Source organism: Budorcas taxicolor, chromosome 4 (assembly GCF_023091745.1).
Source record: "Budorcas taxicolor isolate Tak-1 chromosome 4, Takin1.1, whole genome shotgun sequence".
In the NCBI taxonomy this organism is placed as follows: domain Eukaryota; kingdom Metazoa; phylum Chordata; class Mammalia; order Artiodactyla; family Bovidae; genus Budorcas; species Budorcas taxicolor.
In genome coordinates, this window is record NC_068913.1 from 12,432,547 (window position 1) to 12,446,166 (window position 13,620).

The 13,620-nt window shown below is 38.7% G+C and overlaps 1 protein-coding gene across 1 annotated transcript in view; it reads right to left on the reverse strand.

Annotated features, from left to right (window-relative positions):
- Positions 1 to 6,257: 6,257 nt before the first annotated feature.
- The window catches only part of HEPACAM2 (HEPACAM family member 2), a 48,390-nt gene continuing 41,027 nt past the window's right edge, over positions 6,258 to 13,620 (reverse strand). Inside the window, exons 8-10 of the mRNA XM_052638992.1 lie at positions 10,318 to 10,427; positions 7,631 to 7,725; positions 6,258 to 6,289 (exon numbers count right to left, since the gene is read on the reverse strand). Coding sequence (XP_052494952.1) covers positions 6,258 to 6,289; positions 7,631 to 7,725; positions 10,318 to 10,427 — 237 coding nt within the window. The remainder of the gene's footprint in view (positions 6,290 to 7,630; positions 7,726 to 10,317; positions 10,428 to 13,620) is intronic.

Genomic DNA, 13,620 nt, shown 5'->3' on the forward strand with positions numbered 1-13,620 from the left:
TGATGCTGAAGCTGAAGCTCCAATACTTTGGCCACCTGATGGGAAGAACTGACTCATTGGAAAAGACCCTGATGCTGGGAAAGATTGAAGGCAGGAGAAGGGGACGACAGAGGATGAGATGGTTGGATGCCGTCACTGACTTGATGGACATGAGCTTGAGCAAGCTCCGGGAGTTGGTGATGAACAGGGAAGCCTGGCGTGCTGCAGTCCATAAGGTCGCAAAGAATCAGACATGACTGAGTGACTGAACTGAACTGATATGGAACCTAGAGAAATGGTACTGATGAACCTATTTGCAGGGCATGATAGAGATATAGACGTAGAGACTGGACGTGAGGACACAGTGGGGGAAGGAGAGGGTGGGACGAACTGAGAGAGTAGTATTTACATATGCACGCTGCCAAGTGTAAAATAGATACCTCGTGGGAAGCTGCTGTGTTACACAGGGAGCCCAGCCTGGTGCTCTGTGATGACCAAGAGGGGTAGGAAGGGGGTGGGGTGAGAGGGAGGTTCAAGAGGGAAGGAATATATGTACCTGTAAAGCTGATTCATGTTGTTGTACAGCAGAAACCAACACAACATTGTAAAGCAATTATCCTCCAATTAAAACAAAATTTTTAAATTGTAATTCTGTAAGGCAATAATCCTTCTATTAAAAAATAAATAAAAAATGTATAGGGGAATATTGTGTGAGTTATGCACAAAATACATTTTATATAAGTGACTTGAGCAAGTCTTTTAAACTTCTGAGTATTTGTTTTTTCATCTATAAAGCAGCCATGCTTTTTTCTAGCTCCCAAAGTTCTTGGGAAGATCTATGTGGGTAATAGTTATAAAAGTATTTGTAAACTTTAAGGTTAACATAATTCCACTAAGAAGTGTATCTGGTAAATGAGAAGAAAGGAGAGCATCAGTGTTACATCCAAGTGCTGTGTCTTATTTCTGTGTACTCATTAGAAAGAAATCTCTGCTTTCTTAGTGCCTTATGAAACTAAAACAAACACATTCATATATATTTGAACATGAACTTTAGAAGAATATATAAAAATGACATATAAGTTCACAGGGATGATAGAAGCATACAGAAGCAGAAAATTACAAGTTTCTGAAAATCAGTTAAATCTTTAATAACATATAGTAAACTATATGCCATGTACTGAGCTATCATACAATTTTATTAAACAGAACTTTATAGGGTGTGTGATTTTATAAAACTTAGGGATCACATGAACCTTCTTGGAGTGTATGTGTGCAGTTTATGTTAACTGAAATTGTCTTAATATGGAAGTGCTCAAATGTCAGAAAAACAAGGAAAATTGTTTTATTCATAAGGATATTAATTTTTTTGCTTAAAAGAGTACCAGTAGGATATACTCTCTCAAAATAATAAGCAGGAGGAATAAGATTTTCTTGCAAGTTAGAAGAAGGAATATAAAGTTAAAAATTTTAACAACAGCCACGATTATGTTTAGCAATAAGGAGAGAACTGTAGGCTGTTTTTTAAAGATTAATTTGTTAATTAGGTGAACATCTGGGTTGGTTCATCACTTCCCTTGATTAATTTATGAGATTTTCATCCCCATTTACTAAAAAAGCAGTGAGTCATCCAGTGTTACACACCAGTGACAGCAAAAGTTAATTGGATTCTAGATCCTTTCACATTTCTCCCTTTAGCAATTCCTTGCCACTTTGAGTGGAACCAAGCGCTAACAGGGTCTGTGTGTTTTTGCGTGTGTGAGAGATACAAAATTAAGAAGAATTACCTGTGATTGAAAAGTGAGTTTCAAAAAGATAAGAATATGTGCTTATATTTCCCTTGGTTGTGGCAAACCAAAACCCCAAACCAAACACTAATAAAAAAAGTTTTCTCAATGCATACTTTTTATAGGATTTTGATGTATAATTACCTATGTAAGAAAAGGCTGTTTAATGTTATATTTAAAATACATAACCAATAAGGACCTACTGTATAGCACCGGAATTCTGCTCAATGTTATGTGGCAACCTGGATGGGAGGGGAGTTTGGGGACGAATCGATACATGTTTAGGTATGGCTGAGTCCCTTCACTGCTCACTTGAAACCATCACAACATTGTTAGTCAGCTATTAAAAAATAAATAAAAAATAAAAATTAAATAAGCTACAAGATATATTGTACATCACAGAGAATATAGCCAATATTTTATAACTATAAGTGGAATACAATCTTTAAAATTGTGAATCACTATGTTGTACACCTCGAACTTACAATATTGTACATCCATTATACCTCAATAAAAAGTCATCATTTTGAAGCAAACAAGAAAAAAGCTGTTTAAGGCTGTCTATGTTTTAAAGTGTCCCCAAATCTGATCTGGAACAGGAACACAGCGAAGCAGCAGTAGCTTATTGTAGTTAGACTCTTGGTGCTGGAGAGGACTCTTGAGAGTCCCTTGGACTGCAAGGAGATCCAATCAGTCAACCCTAAAGGAAATCAGTCCTGAATGTTCATTGGAAAGACTGATGTTGAAGCTGAAGCTCCAATACCTTGGCCACCTGATGAGAAGAACTGACTCATTGGAAAAGACTCTGATGCTGGGAAAGACTGAAGGCAAGGGGAGAAGGGGACGACAGAGGATGAGATGGTTGGATGGCATCACCGACTCGATGGACATGAGCTTGAGCAAACTCTGGGAGCTGCTGATGGACAGGGAAGCCTGGCGTGCTGCAGTCCATGGGGCTGCAGAGTCAGACTTGACTGAGCGACAGAACTGAACTCCAAGTAAGGAGATACATGGTCTTTGGAAGAGAATTCAAGCTTGAGAAAGGAGAGAGGCGGATGGACCTGGGGTGACTGGGTGCCTGGGAAAGCTGATCTGCTCTCTCCTAGCCCTACAATAAGACTGCAACCTTTCTTCAGCTCTGACAACTACAGATTGCATTTGGTTTAGAGGCCCCTCCTTAGACATCCTCCTGTAAATGCCACATGATCTCAGGGCTATAAAACAGTATTCTCAGATGAAGGGGAATTCATCATGCTAGTTATTAACCTCATTTCTTTTTTCACATTGCTTTAGTAAACTCTCATTTTTCCTTCATCCTCTTTTCTTTATCACCTTTATTTTGAGGGGTATATTTTATCTTGTTAAATTATGCATTTATATGAGCTACCATAAATCCTTTCTGGAACTGGAGGGAGTAGGAATAAACGTATGCATGACTAACCTGAGAAAATTCTAACAGGTTTTTTTTTTTTTTTTTTCGGGGAGTGAAATTACAAGCAATTTCATATTTATTTTTTCCAGATTTATTGAGATATAATTGACATATAACATTGTGAAAGTCTAAGGTGTGGTGATTTGGTACATGTATATATTGTAAAATAATTACCACAATAAGGTTAGTTAACAAACACATCCATCACCTCACATAATTACATTTTTTTCTTTTGTCATGAGAACATTTCTGGTCTACTCTCTACAGGTGATTTTAATTGCTTTGTGGTTAGCCTTCTGCATTTCCAAGTATAGATACACTTTTAACAATGGGCATGGATTCCTTTTTTAATTAGATAATACCTTTTTTTTTTTAAACCAAATGTAGAAGAAAATATTTGTGGTAGAACTGATGGACTTTTCCAGCAGAAAAAAAAAATAATTAAAAAAAAAAAATAATATGAAAAAAAAAAATAAAAATAAAATAAAATAGATAACTAGTAAAAACATGCTATAAAGCATAGGGAACTCTCCCCAGCATTCTATAGTGGCCTATATGGGAAAAGAATCTTTAAAAGAGCATGGATATATGTGTATATACAACTGATTCACTTTGCTCACACTTGAATCTAAAACAACATTGTAAATCAACTATACTCCAATAAATTTTTCAAGTATGAAAAAAAAAAATATATATATATATATATATATAAGGCCGGTAGAGAAAAAAGAGCAGGAAAGAGTGGGTAAGTTGTAGGACTTAGTTTTCCTTTCACCATGTGCTTCTACAAAAATATAAGAGGTATAGTATAAATATAGTGGTTTATTCGAAATGCATTTTAAAAAGAAATGCTATTGTTTTTATTCTTCTTAAAACTTTTGTTTTTTATTGTGGTTAATTTACAATATTGTTAGTTTGAGGTGTACAACAAAGTGATTTTTTTCAGGCTCTTTTCCCTTTTAGGTTATTACAAAATATTGAGTAGCATCCCCTGTGCTATATAGTAGGTCCTTGTTGGTTATCTATTTTATATATAGTAGTGTATATATGTTAATCCCAAACTCTTAATTTAGTCCTCCCCTCCCTTACCTTTTAGGTAACCATAAGTTTGTTTTCTATGCCTGTAGGTCTATTTATGTTTTGTAAATTAGTTCATTTATATCATTTTTTGATTCCACATATAAACAATATCAAATGATATTTGTCTTTCTCTGGCTTACTTCACTTAGAATGATAATCTCTAGGTTCATCCATGTTGCTGCCAACGACATTATTTCATTCTTTTTCGTGGTCATCTAATATTCCATTGTATATAACTACTCTGTCTTCTTTATCCATTCATCTGTTGATGGACATTCAGGTGTTTCCATGTCTTGCCGATTGTAGATGGTGCTGCAGTGAACACTGGGGTGCATGTATCTTTCAGAATTAGCATTTTCTCCAGATGTAAGCCCAAGTGTGGTTATGCTGGGCCATATTGTAGCTCTATGTTTAGTTTTTATGGAAACTCCATATTGTTCTTCATACTGGCTGCAGCAATTTTCACTTCCACCAACAGTGTAGGAGTGTTCCTTTTTCTCCACATCCTCTCCAACATGTATTATTTATAGAAGTTTTAATGATGGCCATTCTGACCTTTGTGAGGTAATACTTCATCATAGTTTTGATTTGCAGGAAATGCTCTTTTCTTTCTTCTGTATAACAGGCCATGAGACATAGCTTAAAGTTGGAAAATCTTGTCATAGTTCTTTTTTAATAGTTGGAAGGTGAGTCACTGCATGGGCTTAATGTCACTGATGTCATTTTAAACCCCCCAGTGCTGTATATTTAGACTGCTTCTACCTTTATTTAGCCAGAATGAAATCCTAAAGAGTGGCACTGGCAGGTCAGAGTAGCTGTAGCCAAAGGCAATGGATATAAACATTTGTCTTTCATATTCAAGATCTACAAGACTTGGATGACTGTTCTGACCCCACTCCCCAGGCCTCACTGTGCCCTGCAGCTCTCCGTGCTGCTCTGCCTACCTGCCTCTCTCTGGGCCCGACCACCTTTCCTACGCAGCGTTTCTACAACAGAATTCTTGGTAGTTTTACCTGGTAACTTTTATCTAGCAGTCTTGCCTAGTGCTAACTGGTATCTGAATCAGTTGTTTCATTTGGGAATTATAAAATGGTGTTTTCAAATTCTACCATTTGGTTTCTGTTTTTGTTTTTTTAAAAAATACAGCAATATACAAGGAGAATTCACAATCCAATAAAGCAAAAATTTCAAGCCTGAAAAGTAAATAGCCATGTGTGAGCAACAGTCTTATTTTGGTAGTACTCCATGATGCACACTGTGGAAAAGGGATCAAAAAAATCTAAAACTATAATGTGAATTTATGTAAGATTTTTACTCTACAAGACAAAGAATCAAGGCTATATACAAGCAAAAGCATAATAATTTATTTGAATCCACTGTTCCTTGAACAAAAGTAAAAATCAGGCTTTAATAAGTCAGTTCCTTCAGTGTTTTACAAGTCTTTGAAAAAACTCCATTGGTGACTGACAACCTAGGAGAAGGCACACTCTTGCTTTTGTGACAATCATCTTTATTATTCCACGGTACAAACAGCAAGAAGGAAATTTGGGAATGAAAAGTTAAAAGTGCAGTAATTTAAAATTTAATAAAACAAAGCCTGCTGAAGATTTTACAAATAAAAGTTTCCACACTTGTACATTAGATAGGATAGTGTCGGTGCTGAGGAAAGGGAAAGTATAGATTAGAACTAATTGAGCTTTGTAGGAAACATGATACAAAAAAGGTAATTGGAAAGTCCCGTCCTTTTCTCTCTTCTGTCGGCACGATAAAGACTGCCACTGGGAACTCTTGCCCCATCACGCTCCTCTGCAGCACAGTGCATTGTGGGTATGCTGGAAAATCTGCAGTCAGACTCTTATAAATGCCTTTATTCTGTGTTAAAAGGACCAGTGAGTAAGAGGCATCTGGCTTGATTTCTTCACTGATTCCAGATGAATATACATTTCCACTGCTTTCCTCAAAACGTGCTTTCCTTATTTCACTTACATGCACTGCGTTGCCTGTGAATGCTTACCTAGTGAAGAGATATGCAAAATGTTCTACAGATTTCCAGGTCTACAGGTTGAAGAACCTTAAATTCATTCATTCCCTTGTACAGCTGCAAATAATGAGAGTTTTGAACTAGTTCAAGAAAACTACATTTATAAGTCAATAAGTATAAAGAGTAAGCCATCACTCAATTCTGTAGATAATTTCTTTTTGAAACTAAAAGGTTGACTTACGTGAATGTCCTATGAGAAAGTTGGGTTTAACACAAACTGTGCCAAGAGTGTTTAATGAGGTCGACAGACAGCATTTAAATAAATGCAGCCATGAATTCAATAAACAAATGACTGAGTACTAGGATATGGACACAGGCCAACTCACCAATTTGTTAAACACCAGTTCAGTTAGGTAAGAGACGCATGTAGTAATGAAAACAACACTGCTAGAATAATAGTCCAAGAGCCAAAGGAAAAATATTTTGGCTATGTTTCTATCTCAGAACCAACTGTCAAATAGTGGTAAAGAAAGCAGTAAGTTACAGTTCTTTACCCCAAGCTGGGAATGCTGGAGATTCACTAACTACCTGTAATACTGCATTATTCATGAAATTGATCTCTGAATTTAATTGGACCTAGAGAATAAAACCATAGATGATAAGGAAAGAAAAATGATTTATTAATTTCCTTTCCTTAAACATAGGGAATGTTTATTCTATTGAGGAATACTTGTTCTACTAAGGATTACTGATCTTCAGTTAAAACAAGCAAAGAGGAGCCCAATAAACTATGAAACCTTTAAAAGACTATGTCTTATATTTAATCTCTATCCCTAGTACATAGTTAATGACCTGGAGATGTTTGTGGTTTGACTATTAAAAAAATACAAGTGCAAAACAGTTTCTGATGAAATAAAAAGAAAATATTCTACCGGCTTATTTTTTAAATTTAGAATAGGTAGCCACATCTGTATTCAAGGAAAACAACAGTTTAAAAAACTGTTGGCTCCCCTTTAGGATGAGCTGGAAGAGAGAAAGAGGAGAAAAAATTTAAAAGCGATACTAGAGAGGAGGGAGACAGCCTTACAGAGAAGGAGAAGGAAAGAGAAGGCAGATTCAGAGAGGGAAGACATCTCAGGATGGAGGTAAAGTCAAGACAAAGGGAACTTCCTCAGAAGATGGGGAGGAATGAGGTGAGAAGAGAAAGGCCGAGGAGATGAGGAGTGGGTGAAGAGGAAAAGTTGAAACTTTACATAACCTCCTTCTTCTGCCTCTGTAACTCAGCTTGCCCCTTGCAAAGTCTAGATCAGTAGGTCACGTAGTCTCAGAAAGTGGGGACTTGAAATACTAGGAACCGGAGTTTATCTCACTCACCCTTGTCCTGCTCTTTGCAACGGCCCAGCTCCTGCAAACCTGCTTCATCATGCCTGTCCAGGCAGGCACCCCCCTCCCCATCTTGGCTGCTGCTCCTGTGCACAAAACCCCTTAGTTTAAACCAGCCTGTTAAGAGCTAGTGTTGCCCACTACAGTCTGTCTATAAAAACTCCGTAATCCCTTTGTTCGGGGCTCAGAGCTTGGAGTGTTAAGTCCTCTGGGCCCACCGGTGTAATAAACCCGAGTTCTCCAACTCTCTGAGTGTGGTGCTTGGTTTCTCGAGTACTGGTTTCTGCAACGTGGGAAGCACTGGGGCTGGGAGTGTGTGTGTGTGTGGGAGTCTTGAGTGCACTGCCCCTGGACGGAGCATGTCCTCAACAGCAGTTAAATAGTCCTTAATGAGCTTGAAAAAGAGCTAGAATATGAACACAGGCCAACTTACCAATTTGTTAAACACCAGTTCAGTTAGGTAATATTTTCAACCTTCAAAGTTTATTTCTGAAATAAAATTTTATACTCTCAAGAAATTCTAGCGATATTGTTCATGTCTGAAAGCAGTCTAATTTCAGAGGATGATTTTTTTTTTTAAATTTGAGGAATCATTTTTTTTTCAGCAAATCGTTTTATTTGGGGTTCTGAAATTACAGCTGCCATACTCCACAGTTGAAAATCAATATTTATTTCATTATTTGGAGACTTAAAAGATAAATCTCAAGTCTTCCTTTGGTTTGTTTGCAGGCTAACTGGAAAAATATAGAATAAAGGACATATAGAAAAACAAATGAATTTAAATAGGGCAAAATTTTTGCTTGGAAACCATCTTAAAATTAGGAAGCAGATAAAATCTTAAAATTAGGAAGCAGACCATACTCTCAAAATTCTATATATTTTTAACAAGGAAAAATACCCCTTCATTTCTATTCCAGACAGTAAAGAGGGTTAGGTATCATTTTAGAGCGGTTTTGTTTAACTGTCCTGGAATAACATTCCACTATGGTGTCCTATTAGATTAATAACATAATGCTACAAAGCAATTTTCTTTTCTTTTCAAACCCGAAGCTCCCAGCTCTGTCAGAGTCTGCTCCTAGTTACCTGACTCCCTTTTCTCCAGGCTCATTGAGACAAGAAGGAATGCACTGCTGGGGTCCTCTGAGGTGCACCTGTCACTTATTCAGCCCTTAAATGAATGCACAGGTCCCCCAGGGCTGGGTCTTCCCCCTGGAAGACAGTTTCCCATGCATTCATCCACTGCTGCTGCTGCTGCTGCTGCTAAGTCGCTTCAGTCGTGTTGGACTCTGTGCAACCCCATGGACAGCAGCCCACCAGGCTCCCCCGTCCCTGGGATTCTCTAGGTAAGAACACTGGAGTAGGTTGCCATTTCCTTCTCCAATGCATGAAAGGGAAGAGTGAAAGTGAAGTCGCTCAGTCGTGTCCGACTCTTAGCGACTCCATGGACTGCAGCCCACCAGGCTCCTCCGCCCATGGGATTTTCCAGGCAAGAGTACTGGAGTGGGGTCATCCACTGCTAGCTGTTATTTTTGGTATTTACCCAGAGGTGTGCACGAATTACTTTGCCAGAACTGTTTTCTTTTGCCAAAGGGGAAGTTCCTGTGTGTGGTTATTGATGTTCTTTTCAAAGTCAATAAACGACAAATAAAGAAATGATGGACGATGATTCATGGCAGTTATGCCTGCAGGCAGTTACAGCCCTCAAAAAAGAAAGTTCATTTCATTATTCCAAAAGGCTCTTGGCACAGTTTTTCCACCTATGGTAAGGGAAAGTGACTGCCTGGTGCCAGCCCCCAGGTTAACTGGATGAGCAGTTTCTGGGCTTTACTTGGAGTGAGCCCAGTCCTTACCATGGTGGTTCTATTCACTTGAGTAGACTCCTTTGAATATGTGAGAGGTGGGCATTTGATGGGGACAGTGTTGGGCACAATTTGCAGGGTTTTTTTTCCTGGTCCTATTTTTAGTGATCCGCCTGCCAGTGCAGGAGATGCAAGGGACACTGGTTCGATCCCTGGGTCAGGAAGATCCCCTGGAGGATGAAATGGTACCCGACTCCAGTATTCTTGCTTGGAAAATTCCATGGACAGAGGAGCCTGGTGGGCTACAGTGCACGGAGTTGCAGAGTCGGACACAGCTGAGTGACTGAACATGAACACACCCATTTGCAGTGATAGATCACTGACTCTAAAGCCACTACATGTGTGCTTAGTTGCTGAAGTCGAGTCTGACTCTTTGCGGCCCCATGGACTGTACGTAGCCTGCTATTCTCTGTCCATGGGATTATCCAGGCAAGAATACTGGAGGGGGTTGCCATTTCCTTTTCCAAAAACCCTACAGCCACTGGAAAATCAGCAAGATAACCAAGATGGCTTGAGGACTGGCCTAACGACCCCTTTCTTCTCCAGAAGTGGATTCATTGGGGGAAATGTTAGATTCTAGAGCTCTGCTTCTGGTCTACTGGCCCAAGTACTTGGCCCCAGAAGATACTTGTACGTTTGCCTGTTTTATTTCTTAGAGCTACTTTCAGGTGGGAAAGTGTGTCCACATGTACAGGAGCTATAATTTTCTGTTTTTAATGTATTTTTTTCTTCTGAACCTTTCAATAAACTCTGGGGACAGTGGGGGCTGAATGCTGAGCCCTCTCAATGTAGCATCATCAAAAGCAAGTTCATACTTACTCGGGATGATCTTGCTGTTGGGCAGGGATGTGCTGAATAACTTCATAAATTGTACTGTGCAAATCTTGCCGTGGTACACCATCAGAAGCTGGAACAGATCTCGTGGGCATCTAGAAAAACAGGGCACATTAAAAAAAATTGGCAGACTAGCAAACAGAATTTCCACTACGCTACAGAAGTGAAAACAACTGGAAGAGGTGATGACGAGAGAATTAGAACTGTTTAACTTCCCTTCATGGCCTTCCCTGGTGGCTCAGTGCTAAAGAATCCACCTGGCCATGCAGAAGATATGAGTTTGATCGCTGGGTAGGGAAGATCCCCTGGAGGAGGGCATGGCAACCCACTCCAGTATTCTTCCCTGGGAAAACCCATAAACAGAGAAGCCTGATGGGCTACAGTCCATGGGGTGGCAGAAGAGTCAGATATGGCTTAGTGACTAAACAATAACAACTTCTCTTCAATATCCATTTCTTCCTTGCTACAATTCCTTGCACTTACCCTATAGTGGTTTGTGCAGTGGCACAGCTATGAGATCAGAAGAAGAATAGCTGGGCAAACTATCACTTTTTTCCCTCCATTTAAGCAAAAAGCTGGCAGTACTGTAAAGGAAGTGTAATAGAAAGAGAAAAAAACAGCAGAAGAGAAGATATCAGGGTAGCTTAGAATCAAAGAGCATATATTACTATCCTTTATATTATATCTCAATCTTAGCTTTTTGATACTAATTGCCAATCATGTGTGCAAAGGTGGTTTAGGAAAAACAATAATGAATAGCTGGAAGCCCTTATCACGTGACAAGTTAGAAAGACAGTACCAAGAAATACAGAACATACAAAGGAAAATGGTTTGGTTTGAATGCAGTAATGGGCTTTAAAAGTGAAGACATAGAATGGAATACTGGATGCTTTTATTTAACAAAATAAAACATACTATAAACCTTGTTAATTTAAAAAAAATAAAGGCTTGGATGAATGTAGTAAGTATAGTAGCATATGCTTGGTTAAGATCAATACGGATTTTATTATTGCAAGTGGCATTTTTGTTTCATTATCTCCTATTTCTTATATTTGATGCTGTTTTTCTTATAAATACTGCTTTCTAAGTCCTTAGCTGAAGTCTGGCTCCCCTCCTCATCCCAACTCATCCTATGTTCACTGCACTTGTGGCCACTTTCAGTCCTTTGTATTTATATAGTCCTACCTGTAGAGGACTCTGCACTGTATAGATCACCTGAAGAGTTCTTTATTTTATCCCCATTTGACTTGCCAGATCACTTTGGAACATCTTAGCTTCAGGTTTTTCTGGAAACTTCCTATTTCCATTCTACTTGTTAAAGCTTTCACAACAGTCCTAGGCTATGTGATTCGATTTATCCCATCAAATTTGTGTCAAGGGAACTTTGGTTCAGAGTCTGGAGTGAAGATCAACTCTTGATTTTCTTTGGTATAGGGGTTTTCAGGGACTATGATAAAAGCAACCTATAGGCTTCTCTGCTGTCTGGTGGTTAAGACTTTGCCTACCAATACCCTGAGTGCAGGTCCTATTCCTGGTCAGGGGCTAAGATCCCACATGCCTCCTGGCCAAAAATTCGAAATGTAAAACAGAAGCAATATTGTAACAAATTCAATAAACACTTTAAAAATGGTCCACATCAAAAAAAGTCTTTAAAAAATTAAAAAAAGCAATCTATATAGAAAATGTCTAACTTGCTTACCTAACCTAATACTAGAGCTGTTAGAAAGTAATAAATTTGTTCATTCCATGCCATTGCTTTCTGTACAATTCCCAAAAAGAAGTGCTGAATGGACAATGAAAGGTATAGCAAGTAGACAGAGAAGTATTCCTCCATTCATGTATCATGAGAAACTAAAAGACGGATTCTGATTTTTGAAAACTCATAAAGTTAGTAATTCATTCCCCTTCTTAACTTCAATTTTGAGATCTTGCTAATGTTATTATTATTCCTTTGTCAAAGCCATTGCATTCAGCTGCTAATCTTCACACAATTCTGGCTGCTTCTAACATGGATCCTTTTCCTCCTCTTTCTCGGGTTGTTCGTGTTGGTTTTTCACTTCGTCCCAAAACACCTGGAACTGCCAATGAAAGACCTCAGCTGATACCTCAGGAGTTTTCATCTTTGAAGATGGGTATGGTTCCAAATAGAGTTATTCCACCTACAACAGATTCCCCGGTGGTTCAGATGGTAAAAAATCTGCTTGCAATCCAGGAGACCTGGGTTTGATCCCTGGGCTGGGAAGATCCCCTGGAGAAGGGAATGGCTACCCACTCCAGTATTCCTGCCTAGAGAATCCCATGGACAGAGGAGCCTGACAGGCTACAGTCCATGGGGTCACAAAAAGTTGGACATGACTAGGTGGCTAACACTTTCACTTTTCTGGTATGTAATCAAGCATTCATTTCTCGGCCTTAGGTTCTTTAGAGCTGTAGCATTTTGAGCAAACAGAGTTCCTCTGAATACAATCTTAAAACTGAGTACTGGTTAATTGCAAGAATAAATTTAAAGTTTCTTACATAGAACTCACCCCTTTCCAACACATCCCTAGGAATAAAATATGACTTCAAAATTCATTTCCAGGTCTTATCAGGCTTCAGTTTTCCTGCTTCCCCATTTAAATGCCATGACTGAGAGGGGTACTTGCTGAGGAGCTATCATGAAGAGGAGTTGTCTCTGAAATAACTGATCCACCAAATTATTCATTTTTGTCTTTTTGATTGTAGAAGTGAACAGTGAGCCTATCCTGCCTGAGACTGAACAGGACATGCCAAGATTTTGCAATGCCGTTTTGCCCTTTACCAGTGATGACGTGGACACTGGTGTTATGACTCACCCACAAGAAGATGAAATTCCATCATTCCCCCTCCATTACTCACGGGCATTTGAGAAATAAAGCCTGTGGCCAGGTAACTTGCTGGATGAACCTCAGAACCTTAGAATTCTCTGAACAAGTGCGACAACCAATCCCAAATGGCAAATAGTTTTTAAAAAATGGAAATGAAAATGCCCAAGAGGCAAGTAGTTCATTTCAGGGGCCCCTTTCTTAGGTGAGCTATCACAGGGAAATAAGGAAACAGGAAAGATCGGTTGTATATAAATCTATAAAAATGTTAATGAGCTGATTAGCTCAGAGAAGCATTCTATTTGTCTCTTAAACGAAATTGATTGCTTCAAAGACCCTGTCTGTGCAGACTGAAAAAAAAAAAAAAGCTTCAACTGTATAAAAGTTCTCTTACACCTTCAGAAAAAAATAAATATATGTACCTGCATATTTTGGGTTTATACAC